At 40.1% G+C, this 23505-nt stretch overlaps 1 protein-coding gene across 2 annotated transcripts; it reads right to left on the reverse strand.

The window, feature by feature from the left end:
- Positions 1 to 5420: 5420 nt before the first annotated feature.
- On the reverse strand, positions 5421 to 23390 carry LOC113068139 (E3 ubiquitin-protein ligase DTX3L-like). 2 transcript variants are annotated; one of them, XM_026240777.1, is made up of 9 exons: positions 23304 to 23390; positions 22840 to 22888; positions 17015 to 17116; positions 16612 to 16840; positions 11238 to 11401; positions 9320 to 10789; positions 8610 to 8827; positions 8355 to 8471; positions 5421 to 7619 (listed from the first exon to the last, which is right to left on the reverse strand). In XM_026240777.1, exons 2-8 carry the CDS (start codon positions 22855 to 22857, stop codon positions 8402 to 8404), a joined length of 2271 nt encoding a protein of 756 aa, XP_026096562.1. In that variant the 5' UTR covers positions 22858 to 22888; positions 23304 to 23390; the 3' UTR covers positions 5421 to 7619; positions 8355 to 8401. The 2 variants fall into 2 exon arrangements, with proteins under 2 accessions (XP_026096562.1, XP_026096563.1); XM_026240778.1 differs by having other exon boundaries at positions 5421 to 7622.
- Between the last annotated feature and the right edge of the window lie 115 nt (positions 23391 to 23505).

Genomic DNA, 23505 nt, shown 5'->3' on the forward strand with positions numbered 1-23505 from the left:
AAATATAAATTCTGTTTATTTACATTTACTCAACCCAATGATTCAGATGCAGCTTCTGAAACAAAGTATAGCATTTGTAATTCTAAATTAAATATTAATATTTAAAGCTACATTTTGTTTGCTTTTTCACATTTCACACAATTAGGCTCTAAAATATCTTCTGAGGGTACTTTCTCTTCCTTTTTAAAAATATAATAATATATGATAAACTGAAATCATGCTCAAAAGTAGATACCTGATTTATTTTACAATAAAGCACTTACAAATATGGATATAAGGAATTTAGTTATCGAATGACAAAAATAAGTCCAAATTTTGAAATTATTACAATGGTTAAATAAATAAGAAAATGTATGGCAAGTCCTGACATTTTGGATGTTTTTAATTATAAATACCTTTGTAATCTATATATATATATATATATATATATATATATATATATATATATATATATATATATATATATATATATATATATATATATATGAGAAAAAATAAAGTAGCTTTAAAAATAAATGTATATTTAATTTTGAATTACACATGCTCTACTTTTGTTTCAGAAGCTGCATCTGAATCATATGTTTACAGACTAAAACAGTTTGGTTATCGGCATTCTTCAAAATATCTTCATCAAACGCAATAAACGTATAAGATTTGAAACAACATTGGGTTGAGTAAATGTAAATGTAAATGTAAATAAACAGAATTTAAATTTTTCTGAAACTATCCCCAACTATTTTTTTAATTGAAATGATAGCCTACTCAAAATATAATATAATAATAAAATACTGTATTTTCCGGACTGTAAGTCACACTTTTTTTCATAGTTTGGCTGGTCCTGCGACTTATAGTTAGGTGCGATTTATTTATCAAAATTAATTTGACATGAACCGAGAGAAATGAACCAAGAGAAATGAACCAATAGAAAACATTACTGTCTCCAGCCGCGAGAGGGCGCTCTATGCTGCTCAGTTCTCCTGTAGTCTACACTGAAGACATAGAGCGCCCTCTCGCAGCTGTAGACGGTAGGGATGGGCATGATTAATCGACAATCGATAATTGATCGTTAAGAATTTCTTCGATCATGTTAATTTGTTATCGATTAATCTAAAGCACTTTTTTTAATCTAATGCAGGTTGCGTTACGTAGTGTGGCAGCAAATAAATATTTTACCACCAGGGTGCAATATTTGACACCCTACTCGGTTATCTGTGATCTTACGTTTTGATTTCAAAAGAATAATCATTAAGATGTCACGGTGAAGTGTTGCGTGGGACCATTTTGATTTAAAAAGCGAACTAGTTAACTGCAAACATTGCGATGGGGTGTTTAAGTACAACACGGCCACGACTCAAATGATGTACCTGTCCTGTGCATCCCGGCAACGTCAGTTCCCTCAGAGTGGGTGTTTTCAGCGGCTGGACTGACGGTCACCAGGGTTGCGGTCGCGTCTGACACCAGATCATGTCAACACGCTTATATGGTATTTCTCAACAAAAATCCGTGGACTCGTGCAGAAGTTGTATGCTAGTTACTAAAGTTAGTTATTTTTCATGAGGCTTTAAGTAGCATAATTTGTTAAGTTAGCGTAATTGTTAGGGAGGCTAATATCTGGCCTTTTCTTCTGGCTTGGATAGTTTTGAGTTACATTTTTACAAAATCTGTCCGATCTAAGTTTTATAATGTTTTTTTATGTTATTGTTTAACATGATTCTTTTATCATTATTATTGTTTTGGAACAAATGAGGTCTCTGTTTAAAAACGCCTGCTAGCAGCTGCAGGTTCCGCTGCTTTAGAGCACTGCATTCAGCACGCGCATATATGTTCGGTTTGCCTGAACGTAGTTTAACTGTCTGCCACAAGTTGATCTTGTAATAAAGCTATCACCGAGGAAAAACACACTGTATTTTTGTATTCATTGCATTTTTTAACTATAAAAATTAAATAATTAATTATATTATAAAAATATTAATGATTAATCGATAGTCGATCGTTAATTCTCCCGACGATCGACTAAGAAAATTTAATCGAATGCCCATCCCTAGTAGATGGTAATGTTTTCTCTTGGTTCTTGGTTCTAAATAAATGCGACTTATAGTCCAGTGAGACTTATATATGTTTTTTTCCTCATTGACTGATGTGACTTTTCTCAGGTGCGACTTATAAAAAGCTCATTCAGGGGCATATTTCGCTCTTGCAAACTGGATGCTCTGACTTGATGTAGAGTCCTTGTAGCCATGAGAGGTGTGTCCATGTAGATGAGTAAATAAATCTGCATCTTAAGTGGCATGTGGCATTAACTTAACGTCGTCGGCGTGTGCCGTTATTGTAACACGTGGTGGTTTCTGGTGTTAACTTTTCGCGTAACGGTGCTTATTTAATTCCTCGCGGTGTTGTGAAAACGGCGTTTTAAATGTATACGCCATTGAAAAGCACGCGAATCCTGACTAGGGATGGGTGTTTTCCGCAAATATCACATTCAAATATTTGAGCTCACAAAAAACGAATATTCAAATATTCGTTTATTTAAATTAAGTTTAATGAGACAGGCGTTATTTTTCAGTGACATTTATTGTTTCCGTCATTTTGAACAAGCTTGAACATTACACATCCTGTTTTGTAGCTGAAAACATTAACAATGCGTGCAAACAAACAAAAGTACAGATTAAAAGAAAAAAAAAAATGGGAAAAAAAATCAACAAAGAAAAAAGTAAAGCAGCCTGCAGCAATTAGGCTATTGTAGAACGTAGCCTACACTTAACTTTGAAACTTTTAAACTGTCAGCAAATCTTTTTTGCTTTTTTTTCTATTGTTTATGTTCTTGTTAAGAAATACGGGCATGTAAACATGATCGGGGGAAAGTCGGCTCCTTAGTCTGTTAACAATAAGGCCGGCCGCGGAGAAAACGCGCTCTGATGGCACAGACGTTGGCGGGACTCACAAATGACGTTGTGCTAAGAGACTTAAGTTTTGTGAAGCGCTTCGTGTTTTCGTTTCACCACTGAAAGGGATTTTCATCTGGTGGAATACATGGCTCCAGCAAGAACTGTTCCCACTCGTCTCGGCTGGACTCTCTGTAATCATTGCTGGAGAACTGGCTGAGCCTTTTCCAATGAGTGGGCATTGCATCCTCTTCATTGTTGGTGACGCACCACTCGCATCAAGGAAAATGTTTTGATAATGTTCCAAAAAGTTTTTTTTTTCTTACTTCTCTCATGTTTTCATCGAGAAACCTGAGATGTTTGTGCCGAGGGTCTAGGGCAGACGCGAGAAGAGGAGTTTATCCTGCATTCTCCAAGTGAACGGTGTTTATTCGCTGCTTGAGAGATGCCGCAACAATGCTCTTGAATTCGGTCACTTTCTGTGATTCTCCACGGCATATTTGAAGTACTGTAGAAGACCACAGTTCTTAGGGGCAGTACACATATCGCGTATTTTGCGCGCTCAAGTTCGTTATTTCCAATGTGGTCGCAATGGGCACGCGGTGCGACGCGCCCGTTTTTTCCAGACGCGTCCGCACCACATCAAGTTAAAAATATCTCAACTTTTCAGAATGCCGCAAGCGCACGGCAGGTCATGTGACAAGAACTAAACATTCAGCTGCATCCTTTCCCTTAACAATGTTGAAAGCTCAGCTAAGATGAAGGGACAGCTGATCATAGTTATATATGGATTGCCATTTTTAAAGTAATTTAGTAGCAGAGCTACTGAAAGCGATTTTTTTGTGCTGCAGATCCATTTATCCTTTTCTTCATGGAGAGAGCGCGTCATTGTTGCTTAGCAAAGACAGACGCCTCAGGAGCGCTTCTGCCCGAGTGCTTTGAAGAAGGAGAAAGGGGCGCGCCTAGTGTTTTCCATGCGTTTTTAGGCGCGATATGTGAACGGCGCCTTATTCATCCATTAATTATTTTTTAGTTGCATACATCTTCAAATATGCTGTGGAGAATCACAAAAAGTGACCGAATTAGGTTTTATTGTGAACTTTTTTTTTTCTTTTTTTTTTTTGGCGAAATTCGAACATCATTTTTATTTATCGAATAATTAGAGCAGAGCGAATATTCGAATGTTCGACTATCCGTGCACACCCCTAATCCTGACCCACTTGCCTTTCCATATTGAAGCACTTGCAATACACATTGAAATCTTGCGATACAAATTGAAATAGTTGCGCATACATGTGAAACACTTGCGTGTACATGTGAATCACTGTGCATATATATATGGAAAGCCAAGTGGGCCAGAATTCACATGCTTTTCAACGCCGTATTAATTTTAAAACGCTGTTTTCATAACGCTGCCAGGTGATTAATAAGCGTCGTTACGCGATGAGTTTACGCCAGACGCCACTTAAAGGGATAGTTCACCCAAAAATCAAAATTATGTCATGTCCAAACCCGTAAGACCTCCGTTCATCTTCGGAACACTGTTTAAGATATTTTAGATTTAGTCCGAGAGCTTTTTTTAATGTGGCTGACACTCCCTCTGAGTTAAAACAAACCAATATAGCAGTCTGTTGTTTACTAATGGCTGCATGAAGTTCGTTCAAAGCAAGCTTGGCATTAGCATCTGGTGGAATAGAGACTGCGGTTATTATGGTGGAAGTGAACTCCCGTGGCAGATAAAAAGGTCTACATTTAACCATGAGAAACTCTAGGTTAGCTGAGCAGTGTCTCCCAACAATGACAGTGTTCGTACACCAAGCTTGTTGACATTAATGCACAATCCACCACCCCTTGTCTTTAACAATACAGATTGGATCAAAGCAGCTTTACTATATCAAAATAGGAACATAATGTGTCAATGCTAAATTCTGTCCTGGTGGCCTGAATACAGTAGCCAGTACAAACATCACAGGGCATTTATTGTTTTTTTTTTAATCTACTGTAGCTTCTGATGGGCCATACTAAATGGAAAACTATGATCTTTAAAAAAAAATATATAATTATAATTTTTTACCATTACCATTTTGCAGATTCTGCAAAAAAATTCTGGTAAATGGACTGCATTTATATAGCGTTTTCAACAGACCACATGGCCATCCAAAGCGCTTTACAATTTGCCTCACATTCACCCATTCACACACTCATTCATACACCGACTGCGGTGTCAGCCATTCAAGGCGCCATCCAGCTCGTCGGGAGCAGCTGGGGTTAGGTGTCTTGCTCAATGACACCTCGACACTTGGTCAGGTGGAGCCGGGGATTGAACCACCAACCTTCCGGTTTGTAGACAACCTACATGAACCACTGCCACCCCATGTAAACTTGTAACCACAACTGTATATGGTGCCTTGCAAAAGTATTTAGACCCATTGAAAAAAAATATTTTGGTAATGCTTTACAATAAGGTTCCTTATCCTTAACATTAGCTAACCACATTGGTTAACAAACTAGCTAATTTAATGTTGATTCCAACATTTAGAATCAGAAGAGCTTTATTACCAAGAATGTTTACACACACACACACACACGGAATTTGACTTGATGACAGGAGCTTCCAAGAAAGTACAGACATAGTGCAGGCATGCATAGGAATAACACCGTAGGGATGGAATATATCACTAATAAAAACATTAATAAAAAAAATGATGTGTCTCATACGTAGGTGTCACGCTGTCTTGTCTCTGGTTTCCCCATTATTATTATTTTTTGACCTGGCCCTCAGTCCCTCCCCTTGATCCTCTGCCGGTCCACCTCCCTCCTGGGTTTCCTGTCTTTGTCTTTCTTTCTGTTTCCCTGTAAGGACCTGGTCCTCCGTCGCTCCCCCTGGTCTTCTGCCGTTCCACCTACCTCCTGGTGTCTTTATGTCTTTGGTCTCTTCTTGGGTTCGGGTGGAGCATCTGCTAGCTGCTCCGTGGAGGACGGGGTAATGTCACGCTGTCTAGTCTCTGTTACCCTGGGTGTCCACTGATGGGCTCACTTCCCCTTAGGCACTTCACCGTAGGCACTAGAATACCACTAGATGTTCAACCATTAGAACATAACGTCACATTAATAGCGGACCAAAGGAACTGAACAGACAGGGTTTTAAAACACAAGGAAAGTAATGAGGGGAATGGAAACAGGTGTGGATTAATTAACAAAACGAGGAACAGAACTTGAAGGAACAGAAAGTACATGACTGACAGTTCGCCCCCTCCTGGAACGGTGTGTCCTCGCACCGAAAGAGAGGGAGGGTGGGGGTTCTGGAGGCAGGCGTGGGGCAGGCAATGAGGGAGCATGGAACCAGGGTGGAGTGGATGGAGGGAGGAGCCAGGGAGGAGCCCATAGAAGGAGGAGCCAGATGGTGATCCAGAGACCAGCCAGGATGATGACCCACAGTGGAGCCGACGGCGGGAGGAGCCATGGTGGAGGAGGAGCCGACAACACCAGGGGACCAACTGACGGAGACTGCACCGATGGATGAGGAGCACAGGATAAAGCAGAACAGCCGCAGAGCCAAGGTGGCGGAGACGATCTGGATGGGCAAGGTAGAGCAGAAGGCTCAGGCGACCAAGGTGGAGGCGGGGCACCCGAAGACCACTGCGGAGCCAGAGTGACTGAGGATGGAGGTGGAGCCGGAGGGAAGGAGGACCCTGATAGAGCCGGAGGGATGGAGTGACGAGGCGAGGCCAGAGGAATGGAGTCCCGAGACGGTGGGTGTTCGACGACTGACCAAGGTGGAGTCGGAGGGGACGAGGGAGCCCAGTGGGATGCTGGGCCATGGTGGAGATGAGGGAGCTAAGAGCCAAGGCGGAGCCAATGGGTCGGAGGTCCGAGGTGGAGTCCAGGGCTTGCAGGCTGGAAGTGGAGACAGGGGATCCTTACGCCAAGGCGGAGCTGGAGACTGGAAGTCCTGAGGTAGACCAGAGCGCCTAGAAGGTGCTGACTGAGGATGAGCCGAAGGGCTGACAGGCACTAGCGGAGATGGAGCAGAGGAACTGACTGATCTAGGAGGAGGCAGGAGAGTGAAGCTGGGAGGGAACACAGGAGGATCAGGGCTGGACGGAACCAGCGCAGACACAGGAGATCTAGGACTGGATGGAACCAGCAGAGACACAGGAGATTCAGGGCTGGAGGGAACCAGGAGAGATGCAGGAGATTCAGGGCTGGGTGGAACCAGCGGAGACGCAGGAGAATTAGGAATTACCTCCCCAAACCAGTCTATAAGGTCCATTTGAAAAATGTACATTAATTCCTCTACATAATTTTCAAAAACCAGTCGCAGCTCACCCTCAGTCGCAGGAGTGTGGGCAGGGCATTCCTCCACACCCTCGACCTCCACCAGTAATCCCATGGCGCATGGTGTTGCCAGTGCACACACTGGGCTCTGCGGCTGCGGTGGGCTCTGGCTTTAGCTCCATGCAGCGGGATGACAGCAGCTGACTAGTCTCTGGTTCAGGAGTGGGGCTGGAGATATCCTCTTCAATAGGGCCGACGATGAATGGAGATCCATTTTTCTCCAGCACCCACTCCATGAAAGTGGCAAAATCCTCTCTGGGACCGTTCGCTGGCAAGCATGCCTTACACCGCTCGCTCAGGTCGTGATAATAAAAACCACAGAGCGGGCAGTCTGGGAAGTGGGTATGGCACGCCAGATCGAAAAAAGTCCCTTGTGTGGTCCTCCAGCGAACGATCAGACTGCTCCAGGCATAGGAGGGAGAAAACAAAAAGTTACATTTTGGTCCGCTATTCTGTCACAAGTGCTGGTGTGTAAATGAAGGAAATATATATATCTAAAGAGTTCTTTTAATTATCACGGGAGAAGAAGGGCACATCCAACCATTAGAACATAACATCACAGTAATAGTGGACCAAATGAACTGAACAGACAGGGGTTTTAAACACAAGGAAATTAATGAGGGGAAAGGAAACAGGTGGGGATTAATTAATTAACAAAAAATGAGGAACAGAACTTGACCAAATAGGGATAACACAAAAGGAACAGAAAGTCCATGACTATGACAATATATATATAATTAGTATTATTATTTTTAATTTATTATTTTTTTTATAATAACCGATGCATTATTAAAAGATTAGTAATGAAAAGAAAAGTCTATTAGTGTTACTCAATGGACCTGAGCTAATATGGACTAACACTGAACAGCTGTATTTCAATAACTGGTATTTACAAAGATTAAAAAACTGTAACAAATGTATTGCTCATTGATAGTTAATGTTAGTTAATGCATTAAATATAGTTTGTTAAAACCAATTTCACCCTCAAATAATTATTTTTGAGATTTAAGATTTGCTTCACACAGAACAAGAATTAATTATATAGTTTGTTTTTCAGTAAACTGGTCAAGGGTCTGAATACATCTGAAAATCACTATATATAAATTATTACATTATAACCAATAAATGGTTTACTTTTAAATATTAGGCTTAGATGTGAATTTGAAACATAAATCCAATCGTCATTCAATGCCTTTGGCCTTCAACTCATCCTTTACTCTCCTCAGATAGTCAGGGTCTGGATAGCCATAACTGTTGACAGAAAAAAAATTATAAATGTACAAGTTCAGATCCACTACATTATTTACATGAAACCCAAATAAAAACATCATGTTTGATTAATGATTTTCTAGGACATGATAGATAATTAAACTTTAAATGTACTCATACTTTAGAGGCCCGCCATGTGTATTGTTCTTATGATGAATATCATTCCAGGTGACAACATTCTTTAAACCAGAGGTTGTCGAGGTCCCAACAGTAAAGATCAGTTTCTGATCAAAAGCTCTCTGCAGCAGTGAAAGCACTTTCCGTCCTTCACGGTTGTCAGGCAAGTATGCCTGACATCTTGCGCCATGGAAATACTGCCCAGGGTTTGGATGCCTCTTCTTAAAAAAAAAAAAAAACAAACAAACAAAAAAAAAAAAAAAATCCAAAGATTATGTATTATTGTACTACAATCTTAAACAAAACTATATTAAAATAAAATATAAAATAAATGAACAAAAAAATAAATAAATAAAACATCTTATACTTTATATTGTGTGCTTGTGTTTTTATGGTTGTTCTGCATTGTGTCTAATCCTGCTCCAGGATGGCCAATTTTCAATAAAATATAACTTCAGCAGCTCCAACACACTTGCCTTTAAGTTTCTAGTAATCCTGAACGCCTCAATTAGTTGGTTCAGGTATGTTTTAAGTGACCCTCCAGGAACATGACTGGACACTGCTCTACAGAATAGTTGGCGTTATAAAGCTCAGGCCTCAGGCAAGAGGAATGATTAGTTGGGATCACACAGTATAGAGCTTCAGCAAAGTTCTTTGATTTTATATTATTATTAATCACAAGTCGATCAAAATTCAGTTTTACATTTTCTTACCATTTGAATGCCGCTGGGTATGTTGTAGTGTATTTGAATAGTGCCACAATTTGGGTATCCAGGGAGACTCAATCTGTTCTTCATTACTTTCATTGTTCCATCCGGTTGGTTCCCCTCCATTTTCCCAAAGAATTCGTTACACACAGGACAGATGGGTCCCAGACTCTCCACTGACATCCTTATACATTCCCGACAGAATTCATGCCCACATTTAAGTTTTTTCTGGTCAGTGAAGCTGTCCATACAAATAGGACACATCTCCTCTTCAGCATGAGCACCTTTACTCTTATGTCTAGCATTTATTTCTGATTCTTTATTGAAACGACTATCTGTTTGATCTCCTGCTGCTCCACCCACTGCTCCTGGACCATATTCAGGCGTCCGATTCCACCTGATTCCTCTTGCATGAGGAATGTCACCCGAGTATCCAATCAGTTTCTTCTTCTTGTCATCAAACACATGCTTCTGAAGTTTCTTCTCAATATCAGCAATGGCGGGACCAAGATGTTCTGGCAGTCCAACAAGCTTCCAGGGACTGAATTCATTTGCAGCAACAACACAATAATTCTGCTGCTGAAGTTTCTCTACTATTGGGGCCACAGCAGTTTGATCTGTAGGTTTTGTGAGTTCACAGCTGACAGCGGCCGAGGCTAGTTTCTGGTAGAGATGTGTTAAAGCTCTGAGGGCATGACTTTCAAGATTAATATGCTGATCTCCTTTGGATCGCGCATGAACCTTAATGACATTTTTCTGCAGTTTTTCTTCATGAAATAACACTCCGTACTTTGTTTCAAGCTGTAATAATTGTTCCTTATAGGAAAGTTTAATCAGATCCCAATGTACCTTATCCATCTCAAGTTGAGTCGGAAAGTCTTTTGTGTCCATGACCAATGAAGATCTGCTTTGTGGACAAATGTTATCTACATCCAATTCATTTGATTTGTTTTTAAATTGGTGTTCTGATCTTGTTGTCTCCCTTTTAATGATATCTGTAAATTGCTTCGGTCCAAAGAACCGGCAGTCACTGGCAGACATGGTGAACATCATCTTTGTCTTCTCTGACTGGATGTAATGAAGGGCCTCTTTCACAATAACTGAATCCATGTATTTATGATTAATGGAAGCTTGACTAAAACTCTCAACACATTCAGACAGAAGTTTCTGAAAGTCCTCCGAGGCTATGGAGACAGAATCACTGCTTGATCTCTGGGTGGATTTGAATGAGACAGACACTTCTGCATGCATAGAGACTCCATGTTGTTTCTCAATTAGCTCCAGCTCCTTTCTGTAAGCATGATGCAGATACCAGAACTGATAGACGGGAAGACTGATTCCAGCTAAGGTCTCATGGGTCATTTTAAATGATTTTCTGATCTCAGCATCATTTGAAGCTCTGGTAGCTGCAACAACATCATCACTAGTGTTAGTGTCTTCTGACACTGCTGAAGTCACAGGTTTAGTGCTGTTTACCTAAAAGACATATGATGGGATTTAATTTAAGAATTTTATAGTAAAGTCAAGTCACCATTTTTTATATCGTGCTTCTTATATTGCATCAAAGCAGCTTCACAGTTTGTCAAAATAGTGTGTTGTTCTCTTCAGGCCAAACAAAACCAGCAGTTTAAATCCATTCTGCAGTAAAGTCAGATTGTGCAGAGGATTTACTATACCCACAGCTAAATGAAGATTACTGAATTAATACCAAATAATTGCTACAGGTCACAGATGAGTTTACTAGTACTAGTACTAGTACAACTTTACTAAGAAATACTGTAGTTTAACAGTTATTACTGTGTATTGTAGTATAGGTCTGGCAGTTTTCTTTAGTTATGTGTATACTCTCAGCAATCGAAAGCTTAAAAACCAATGAATAAACTGCTGAGATGATTTGCCATAATTCTTGATAAAGTAAACATACCTTTGATGATGGAGCTTTGTTCTCCTCCAGCAAGGACTTTTGTGGTAGACATACAGAATGTGCTTCATCTAGATAAATCTGTGCAGTCACTTCCTTATCTTTACCATCCTTATAATCTTTAAACTTAAGAGATACAGTTCGGTGATATTTTAAAACCTTTAGAGCTATAGAAAAAAAAAAAAGAGTACATTTAGTACACGGCTTTGATAACATAGAGGCAACTGTAACAAAGGCAACTTTATTTAAATACAGAAGTGGAAGTTGCTAACTGTGTGTGTGTTCTGGTAAACTGTATATGGTTTATGAAGACACAAATGTGTATAACATCATGTGTACTATGACATAAACATGGTTTATGAGGACACATCCTGTGTCCCTGTAAACTAAAAGACTTTAAAAAAACATACCAAACTGTATTTTTGTTGTTTTTTAATTAAAAAAATTGCCTGTAGTTTTGTGTAAGATGCAGGTTTAGGTGTAGGGTTTTATGACAAAGATAATGAACTATATTTATTTAAAGGGGGGGGGTGAAATGCTATTTCATGCATACTGAGTTTTTTACACTGTTAAAGAGTTGGATTCCCATGCTAAACATGGACAAAGTTTCAAAAATTAAGTTGTACGTTCGAAAAAACTTTCCGAAACTTGTGACAAACCGGAAGGTCCTTCCGGTTTGTCACAAGTTTCGGAAAGTTTTTTCGAGTATGGGTCTGTGTGACGTTAGATGGAGTGGAATTTCCTTATGTGGGTCCTAAGGGCACTTCTGCCGGAAGAGCGCGCGCTCCCATATAGCAGAGCACTGAGAGCACAACAGGCATTCACTGATCAGAGCGAGAGACAGAAATGTCACAAAAGGAGTGTGTTTTTGGTTGCCAGGGCAAGACAACCCTGCACAGATTACCAAAAAAAAAAAACAGCATTAAGGGACCAGTGGATGGAGTTTATTTTTACAGAGCATCAACGGAGTTGTGCAAGTGTTTGTTCCCTGCATTTCGAAGATGCTTGTCTTAAAAAACAAAGCCCAGTTAGACGACGGATTAGCAACTCGTTTATTTCTTAAGGATAATGCAGTCCCAACGAAAAAGGGTCACGATCTTGTGTTGGAACCACAGGTGGTGAGTAAAGCCGCTTCAAATATCTCTGTGTTGTTAACTTAGCTATCGGCGCGTAAGCACATCAAGTAAACAACATGCGATGTTGTCATCAAACTGCACTTTCCACATGTACACCAAAACCGCTAAGCAAATATATACAGTTTCAATAGATACTACATAGAGACGTCCTGCTGTAGTCGTTGCTGATGTTGCTCTTGTTAAATTTCAGCCTCTGGATCTGATTCTGAAGATCCCTCGCCGCTGTGGTGAATCCGCGGTGCCCTCGAGCAGGCGAAGTATGTGCAGCCATGGACGCTCGAGGCGGTGGGATGGAGCGAGTTGCCGGGGACGGGCGAGCTCGCTGCCGGCCGCCCACGATATGGAGAGGCGGCTGCCGTCCGTGAGGGAGCGGAGGAGTCGGCGCCGTTCGCCGTTTCCCGTTGAAAGTTTATAATACAATATTGGATTTTTTTTAAATGCTAATTTTACTGCCATTAAAACAAGCTCAGTTTTCTTTGTTTCTAATTTAATTCAGCCATGGCCCATAAATCAAACCGTCTCTTGCATGACAGATGTAATTGTAATGTTTATTACCAGTAACATGTTAAGACCCTTAACACTGGTATTTGCCCTTCAGTATTACTACTACTATGGCCATTCTCGTCGAGTACGACAAACTGCTTCTCGTTTTGAGCGTCTCTCTTCCAGAAATGACTTGTAGGCCTCCTGAGAGTCCCTGCACCAGTCGGGTCTGTCATTTGCAAGTGGCTCCCAGTTGTCCAAGTTGATGGAAAAGACCTGAAGATCCCTTTTAATGACATCTTTAAAACGTAGATGGGGTGAGCATATTTGCGGGGGGCATTTGCTAGCTCACCATATAACAAGATTTTTGGCAGGCGGGTGTCTTTCATTCGATAAATATGCGGTCCAACGGAGGTGGTGTTCACAAAGAATGGTGTACAGGTCACTAGAACCAGTTCTCTCAAGTTTGACAGAGCTTGGCACATGGTCTTTCCAGCATACACCCAGTATGGAGCAAAGCAGCAAAAATGGAAGGCGTTGAGGCAATGTTCATGCCTCCTGTATGTTGTCCATGTCTCACTTGCATATAGTAAGGTGCCCTAGTACACATGCATGGTATACACAGATTTTGAGGAGCAATGAGAGGTACTTGTTGTGCCAGACACGCTTGCTCAATTTTCCAAACATTGATGATGCCCTCCCAATGCGCATGTCAAGCTCTGCGTCAAGTTTAGTGTTGTTTGATACTGTGGATACCACAGACAAACATGTGTTGTTAATGTATACTGTAGGGTTCAGGGTTGCAGGTTGGGCTAAATGTCTTTTTAAGACTAATCTGCAAACAGAACTCTAGACAAGCAGCGGCAAAACATGAGCAGAGTAGTTGTAGATCTGCCTCTGAGTGGGCAACAAAGGCAGCATCATTAGCATAAAACAGCTCACATACCAGAACATGGCATATTTTATTTTTCGCCCGCAATCTTGCCAGATTAAACAGTTTTCCTGAGATGCGGGTGTGTAGAAGGATACCTGAGTCATCAGGAAAGGTACTGCGTAGTAGGACAGAGAAAAAAATTCCAAAGAGGATAGAAGCAAGGACACATCCCTGCTTTACCCCACACCTTATCTGGAACTCTTCAGAGCAAGTGCCTTCAGACTGTACGGTTGCCTTCATGCCCTCATGAAACTCAATGACCACCTTCAGTAGCTTTGGAAGGCAGCCAAGTCTTTGTAGGATGAGGAAAAGTCCAGATCTACTAACTGGGTCAAAGGTCATGTTCAAGTCCACAAACACTTGGAGCGGCAGCATGAAACCCACACTGGATTTCAGGGAGGATACGATCAGCAAGGATTTGTAGACATGGTAGAATAGTGCAAGCAAATATCTTGCCAGCAAGACTGTGCAGAGATATTCCTCTGAAGTTGTTACAGTCTGCACGGTCCTCCTTGTTCTTATAGATGGGGATGATGTTGGCATCTCTAAGGACATCTGGGATATATCCACTATTCCAGCACATCACAACCAGATGATGTAGGACAGGGGCAAGAACATCACCACCTGCCTTATAAGCCTTAGGGGGGAGGCCAACAGCTCCGGGAGACTTGTTATTTTTCAGTGCTTTAATTGCAGATTTGACTTTCTCAATGTTAATATCTGCATCCAGGTCAGGCATGGGGGGAGTTCAGGAACAGCAGCAGTTATTGCCAGTGTGTTGGCTGTGACAGGCTGAGCATAGAGAAGGCTGTAGTGCTCTGCCCATCTTGCCAATTGAGATCCCAAATCAGTCAGAAGTTCACCTTATAGGGAACAGAGTGGAGAGGATTTTTTAGGGACTGGGCCCAAGGCTTCTTTCAGACCTTCAAAGACTCCTCGGATGTGTCCAATGGATGCACTTGACTCAGTACAGTCACACAGTGTGCTACAGTAAGCCTGCACGGCTATGCAAGTGACCCGTTGGACATTGAGGCATGCCTGCTTCAATGCTGCCTTATTTGAGCGAATGTTATACTGCAGATAGGACAGTCTGGCTGAACGCTTCAAAGAAATTGCAGGTAGGAGCAGGCTGGCATGGGTTTTAAACCTGTCAAGTTGGGACCTGGATCGCTTTCCAAAGATGGAGAATGCATCCTCTGTGGTAACAGAGTGGAAGTGCTGCCAGGCAGCTGTGATGTCTGCATGAGGAGGAGAGGAGTCAAAGCTAGAAGCAAGTAGTTCCTGGAGCGCATGCTGCGACGCAAGAGCATGGGTTGTAGAAACATCCAGACGAGGAGTAGGCTTGGGCCTGGCGTAATGAAACTTGCTTGGGACCATCCTTAGTTTGCAGAATAACATAGAAGGGTGTGATCAGTGTCAAAATCTGCTGAATGCAGTGATCGGAAGTGTGATACTTCCTTCAAATGCTCACGCTTCACCAAAACATGGTCAAGTTGGTGCCAGCTCTTGGCGTGGATGACGCCAGGTGACCTTGGAGGAGCTTGAGCCCTGAAAGAATGAGGAGGGGACACAAAGTTTATAGGTGCTAAAAAGTATCAGTAAGTGCTGACCATTTGTCATTCATGCTGCCATATCAATGGTTTCCCATAATGTCAGGCCATGCACTAGACACTAGAGTTAGAACCCACTCGGGCATTAAAGTCACCAAGGATCATCAAACGTTCATTTGAGGGGTCTTCTGAACAATGGCCCTAAATTGATTGTAGAATGATACATCTAGATCAGAAGTTAGTGTAGGGGCATAAGTGGCTATGTAACTGGGCAACAGTTTGTGTGCAGGCGCAGTGAGGAGATACGTGAGGAGATGGGCACAGGTTTTCCACTGAGGACAGTAGCTGGTTTTGGATTGCAAAGCCAACACTGTGCATTGGTCTGTCTCCGTCTGGGTATCCGTTCCAGATTAAAGTATAGTTTTTTCCGGGACAGATTCAGTCAGCCAGTCAGCCAGGTTTCACTTAGGGCAGCGATGGAGATGTTAAGTCGGAGTAGTTCTGCGTCAATCAGGGCTGATTTACAAGGTGAGACGCAGTCCATGTCAGAACTAATGCCGAGGCAATGCACATTCCAGCATGCGATGGAAGTGTACACGACAGTTGCAGGATGACAACCAGGAAGCCTGCCATACACGCGAACCTTGCCGAGCAACGACAGCACTCTTAAGCACAGAGTGCTCCCGAGTTGCAAGTCATGGAGGCTGAATGTTCGACATCATAATGGAGAGATAAGATGCTCATAGTAGAGAGCACCCGGGCAAAATAAGTGAAAGCATGCATGCCCAGGTCAAACTTCCACCTCTGGATTCAATGCTACAGATTCTAACGGAACACAGGTGTGTGATGGTTGGTGTAGTTATGAGTTGCCCCACAGTGACCAACTGACTAGGTCTATTGCCTCGTGGCCATTGGCGAGGTGCTCTTCTGCTCACCAGGTGGCTGAGACAGACCGACTCAGGTGTTGTGATAGCAAACGCGCTCTGATACTCAGTATACCAGCGCCTTCTGCCGGGCTAGCAGGGTGGACTGCGTTCTGTCTGGCTTTGACCTGTCTGGCTCGCTTGAAGCTACCAGGGGTACAAGACCCCCGCCAGCTTAGCTCTCAGGGTCATTGGGACTCACAAGCTGTTCCATCACGACAATGCACCAGTCCATGGAACAGTCCTTCAGTATTAATGTGGTCAAATATTATATGTATTTTAGCTTTTTCAGATACTAGCATACATGAGATTTAAATTGAAACCTGAACTGTACACATGCTATTATCTCACCTGTTGATGGTGTTATCTGCACTTCTGCACAGGATGGATCTTCCATGAGTTTAACATTGTGGACAGATGGTTTTCCTTCTAGTCGGGATAACCAACTCTGAAGGGCTATCTGTAATCTTGCTCTCCATCTCTCTGGAAATGGTTCTATCCAGTCCACTTTGATTTTAAACTTAGCAATATCCAGTGGTGCTGAGGGTCGTGGTTTTTCATCACGGGCTGTGTAAATGTCCTGTTATAGGAAATAGTTATGAATGCAGACTTTCCATAATTGATTGTATTATTAGAGCGTGTCATTTGCATATACATTTTTATACTTTGGCATTTAATCATTTATGAATATGAAATTACTGATATCCTGGTGCTGAGAAAATCTATTGCTCAAGCTCTAGTCTTTAGTCAGTACCTCTTCTGGTAAGTGTGGCTGATTCATGATCATGTTTAGATGCATCATGTAATCCAGAGATGGTCCAGCGTCCTGACCCTCAGCGCCTGATGTATATAAGTCCTAACATAAAAAAAAAAAACAATAAAAAAGAACAAGACTCAGTTTTAAAAAGATTTCAATCATACATTTTAAAAATTACAACATTATTTATACAGTTCAACTCAATATGTCTGAATAAGACTCCAGCAGACCTTCAATACTTACGCCCTGTAGGATGTACTGTAAATACAACAGACTGCAGCCTATTGCAGTTTTATATTGTTTTACTCATGTTGCACAAACAATACATATTCAACTATATACTGTGGACAAGGTTTAGAGCGAGTTAAAAACAAAACTCAGTTGCCACATGAACCCATTTTGTTCCTAAACAAATCACATGGCTAAATACCTTTGCATGTTTTGCACGTCAAATAAAGCAAACAATCCAAGCTACTGAAAACGAAGCTTAAATGACAATGTTTCTTGTTTTAATAACAATACAAGAATAGCCTTAGTAATGTTTTTAATGAATCGCCACAAATCAACAACTATTCTCAATATATTACTATTTAATGTTAGCTAAAACAGAGAGAGAGAGAGAGAGACTTGCTCAAGGAAAAAGACATGATTCATTTTAAAGAGATTACTAACAAATGGTGAATGAGTCACTTGCTTACATGCAACCAAATAATCTGATGATAACTGAACGGATGGATCGATCAGAGTGAAAAGTCATCCCCTTACGAAAGGAAAATATATTTACCAATATATATCTTAAAATATATTGTGGTATATTGTAATATATTATTTTCCCTTTTTATTTTCTAATATATTATATATTGGAAAAAATAAATATTAAATCCCATATATAAGAATATATGCCTAATATATTACATGATATTTTCCAATATACTGCAATATATTTTTGTTTCATAAGGGTCATGTAACACCTGTGTTTAAAGGGTTTTGCAAGCTTATAAAGTTAAGTGCCCACAAACCACCGCGGTAGCCACTTGGGCTTGGGCCCGTCATCGCTGTTATTTTGTTAACTGTTCTGTCTATGCCTTTGTATCTTATTGAACTTATGATCACGGTAGCATGTGACTTCAAGAAAATGACCTAGTTAATGATATTTATCTTGAGTGCTCATCCTGCCAAAGGCCATCTTTACATTAAAGGGTTTGCCTTAAAGCTGCGGTGGGGAACTTTTGACGCTCTAGCGTTTAATAAACAGAACTGCTTGCATCTTGCGGAAGAACATTGTAGCCGTAACTACTTCTCTCTGTTTATGTCTATGAAGAATCACAAAGGTACTGTGTTACTCCGACGCGGTATCCCCGAAGCAATCTAAAATAGTCCGGATATAAACTCTTATTATAGATGTACCCTAGTGATTCAGGACAAGCTAAAACACGGTTTGGAAAATGGATTCATGGTGTACTCGCTTATTATATACATTTTTCTACATTTTGAACACAAACAAAGTTAAGGACCGCAGCTCTGATTGGTTGTTTCTTACCGGGAGCGGATGTATTCCTGTAAATGGCAATAGGACACTGGGAGGAGCCAGAGGAGCTTGATTTTTTTCACAGATTATCTGTCTCATATTCTACTGTCAGGACATAATGACAGGTTTAACAAATATGTAAAAAATATATTTTTACAAAAGTTACCTACTGCAGCTTTTAGTCATAAAAACAAAGCATTGGCATTTTATAAAAGAATGAGAAGACTCAACTCTTAAATGCATGATCACCAATCATTATTACATATTCGGTCTTTAGCGACCCAGACAAATATATCCAGCACAGTCGGATTTTAACTGCTGCAATAGCTAAAACGTTCTTGATATTTTAATAACGGTTACAGAAGATTAAAATAAAGCATATTTCATTATCTTTTGAAACTTGAGCAGATGATTTTACCATTTCTGTCATCGTCAAAATATATTCTCAAAAATTTCATTTTTAATTGCTTAAAAAAAATTATTATATTTTGATCACTGGCAGATTATTCACAACATTACCATCAAATGACAGTGACTTATATAATTAATTGTTTACATTAGCTAATTGCTCTGCGGCAGCCATTCAAACCATATATATATATTAGAGGTGGGCATAGATTAATTTTTTTAATCTAGATTAATCTCAATGTGATCTTGAAATTAATCTAGATTAATCTAGATTAAAATGGCTCATTCGAATTTTGTCGTCGGCATTCAGAATATGTGTTACCCAAATAAAACTGACAAACAGTAAGTCTTTGAGAAGGGGTTTATCAAGCTAGGTGTTGCATTAGAAAAGGGGCTCATCTCCTGTTTCCAAAATGCATCACAAACTGCTTGAAAAAGCTGTAAACTAATTCCACGTTACACAAGGTGCAAACAACATTACTCCTGTTTCACACCAATGTTTAAGTTTTTTTTTTTTCAAGTTTGTAGGTGTCAAGGTACAGAAACCAAGCACTGGATAGTCTTCAATGTAAAAATGAAATATACAATCAAACCTACATTTATTCAGACACCTTCAACATTTCTCACATTATTACAGTTTTGCTATATATATATAAAAAATTATATCTGGTTTCTGAATAATTTTTGGTTTGACAGTTAAAACTACAAAGAAATTCAGTCAAGAGCAGTGAGTGATTTTCTTTCATTTTCTTGTATTAACATTACAGCAGCCAGTAGCTAAATTAGGCGCGGTCACTTTAAGAGATGATGAACGCATCCAATATAATACACATCACATTTTTTCCCTCAACTGTTTACTTTCACTTGAGAAATAACTGACAGTTTTTTCGAGCATAATTTGCCAGGTGGATATTTTGACACATTTTGTATGTATTTGTCGGCACAAGAGCAAAAATAAGCCGATTCGATGTTCAAGTGTTTTGAGGCGCCTTTCTCTGCGTGAGCCCTGAACACCAGAACACCAGAACACCGTGGTGTTGAATTGGGCTCTTTCACTTTTTTTGTTTGTTCAAACTGCGATTTGTATTTGTTTGTTCGGGTGCAGGAGGGACTTCGAGGAGAACTTCGCAGAAGAAAGCTCGGTTCACATACATATATATACACTATATCTCTTAACACCTATAAATAAAAACAGCTTAACACCTGTTCACATTTAAAACAGAATATTTACTTCACCATTTCAGCAGAACAGTCATAACAGCCCACAACATAGCTCGGTGATTACCTTTTACATGAGTCTAACGTTACGTCGTAGAATCTACGAGGGCAAATATTAAATTATGTCATCATACTCAGTCCAGAAAAATCCACCAATTTACGTTCGAAAAACAGAAGAATATATACAGCATAAGCAAATATATATACCGCATAAAATCACAGCATTTTTATTTCACTATTTCAGCAGCATAACAGCATACAACATAGCTAAGCTGCTATAATTCAAACCATGGGATTATGTTTTACATCACAAGGCGGATCTACAGGGGCGATTATTATTGAACTATAATCAAGCCATGTGAACTCATTGTACCATTTTGGGGAAAAGCAACGATTCTTTCCGGCAAACTCAATGTCCTGAGAAGCCTCAGGTGCCACTTCACTCGCTGTCGCAGAGCTTTTTTGAAAAAGCGTAATATTGTACTTTGCGTTACAGCTACCATTGTCACCGAATATTAATGAACTCTCAAGCGAAGATGACGGCGTCAGTTGCGCACAACACGTGACATAGGCTAATCAAATCAAGTTTGAAAAAAGCCGCATTTTACTGTGCAGCATTTCGATTGGTCAATCTATCAATCAGACTGACAAATCAACATTTTCTTATTTTACTTATGTTATTTTAAGCAATCGGAAATCTGAGGGGGCCGGACATGTAAATGAGGGGGCCAAGGCCCACCCAGGCCCCCTCTTGGCATTATGAGTGAAACATCAGGTCCTCATTGTGTATCAAATTTCACACCTCAAGGAATAAAGATGCATTGGACTTATTGAGTCATCAGCTATAATATATCCCTTACACATTTACATACATCTACCGTTTTCGTACATGACATCCCTTCTTGTGGGAGGGGCGCCATCTCGTTCTTTGCAGGGGGCCTTTAAGATGTGCAGTACGCCACTGTAGCTACTATACACTTTTTACAAAAAACATAAATTATAAATAAATAATAATCAGAAAACTGGCATTCTCTCTCTCTCTCTCTCTCTCTCTCTCTCTCTCTCCCTCTCTCTCTCTCTCTCTCTCTATATATATATATATATATATATCTCAAAAAAAAATTGCATATTGTGAAAAAGTTCATTATTTTCCATAATGTAATGATAAAAATTAAACTTTCATATATTTTAGATTCATTGCACACCAACTGAAATATTTCAGGTCTTTTATTGTTTTAATACTGATGATTATGGCATACAGCTCATGAAAACCCAAAATTCCTATCTCAAAAAATTAGCATATTTCATCCGACCAATAATAGAAAAGTGTTTTTAATACAAAAAAAGTCAACCTTCAAATATTAATTATGTTATAATTATGTTCAGTTATGCACTCAATACTTGGTCGGGAATCCTTTTGCAGAAATGACTGCTTCAATGCGGCGTGGCATGGAGGCAATCAGCCTGTGGCACTGCTGAGGACCCAGTCCTCCTCCAGACTCTGGCACATTGATTTCCGAATGACATGCAAAATTAGCTTTCATCTGAAAAAAGTACTTTGGACCACTGAGCAACAGTCCAGTGCTGCTTCTCTGTAGCCCATTTCCTGGACACGCCTGTGCACGGTGGCACTGGATGTTTCTACTCCAGACTCCCAGTCCCCCAAGGTCTGGAATCGGTCCTTCTCCACAATCCTCCTCAGGGTCCGGTCACCTCTTCTCGTTGTGCAGCGTTTTTTGCCACACTTTTTCCTTCCAACAGACTTCCCACTGAGGTGCCTTGATACAGCACTCTGGGAACAGCCTATTCGTTCAGAAATGTCTTTCTGTGTCTTACCCTCTCGCTTGAGGGTGTCAATGATGGCCTTCTGGACAGCAGTCAGGTCGGCAGTCTTACTCATGATTGCGGTTTTGAGTAATGAACCAGGCTGGGAGATTTTAAAAGCCTCAGGAATCTTTTGCAGGTGTTTAGAGTTAATTAGTTGATTCAGATGATTAGGTTAAAAGCTCGTTTAGAGAACCTTTTCATGATATGCTAATTTTTTGAGATAGGAATTTTGGGTTTTCATGAGCTGTATGCCAAAATCATCAGTATTAAAACAATAAAAGACCTGAAATATTTCAGTTGGTGTGCAATGAATCTAAAATATATGAAAGTTTAATTTTTATCATTACATTATGGAAAATATTGAACTTTTTCACAATATGCTAATTTTTTGAGAAGGACCTGTATATATGTATGTATGTATGTATGTATGTATATATATAATATTTTTTTCTCGTTATGTTGTTATATGTGTTACTGATGACAGGAACATTTTCCCATGTCTATTAGGCTATATTCTACATTGTTTTTTTTTTCTTGTTTGTTTGTTTTGTTTTCATTATCAGTGTATCACAGTAATAGTTTCATAAACAGTATTGTATATACAAAGACATGTTAGAAGTTGTATCCAGAGAGCAGTAGCTGTTAAGAGTTTGTGACTGTAACAGAAAGCATGTATGGAGTCGACAAGCTGATCAACAAAATATTGAACAGCTGATCAATATGTGTGTGTGTGTGTGTGTGTGTGTGTGTGTGTGTGTGTGTGTGTGTGTGTGTGTGTGTGAAGAGAGAGAGAGAGAGAGAGAGAGAGAGAGAGAGAGAGAGAGATTGATATATAACATACATATTCGTCCATGTCCATTTCTGACGGTCTGTTTTCTTCCAAACGGCAGCTGAAAGAAAGCTTTTAGCTTTAAGTTAATAATAGGAACGAGTCCTGGTTGTTTTACAAAAGTGTAGGCCTAATAATTTATTAATACTGTTTAAATGTATAAGATAATGTCGTTGAATTGCACCTTTGCATTTGTCAATAAGTTTAGTTTCATTTTCATTACATTTCTCTGAAGGGGAAAAAAAAACTTTCAAATATTTAAACGTGATGCCTTTTGATTTCTGTCTTCACACAATATGCAAGTAGTTTTTTTTTTATTCTTTAGACTGCAGATGTCGATGATTGTTGACGGTCAAAGTAAAGGAAAATACCATTATTACATTGCGCATTTCCAGATTAGTTTCTGATCATACTGTCGACCACAGTTCTGACACAAGAAGAACAACACTGTCTCCTAAACTTGTAACGTTACTCACCGAAAAACCGAGAGCTGAGTGAAACTAGCTGTAAATAATCTTCTGTCCGATCAACAATCGAAAACGAAAGCTCATGACGTAGCAAATAACACACACAAAATCAGTTTTTGTCGAGGGTGTGAATCTGTGTGTAATATATTTGTACAGGGACGTGCTTATGGATCCCCCAAAGACCCCCAAACCACTTAATTTAGACAATAAT

The sequence above is a fragment of the Carassius auratus genome, linkage group LG36F (genome assembly GCF_003368295.1).
Source record: "Carassius auratus strain Wakin linkage group LG36F, ASM336829v1, whole genome shotgun sequence".
In the NCBI taxonomy this organism is placed as follows: Eukaryota; Metazoa; Chordata; class Actinopteri; order Cypriniformes; family Cyprinidae; genus Carassius; species Carassius auratus.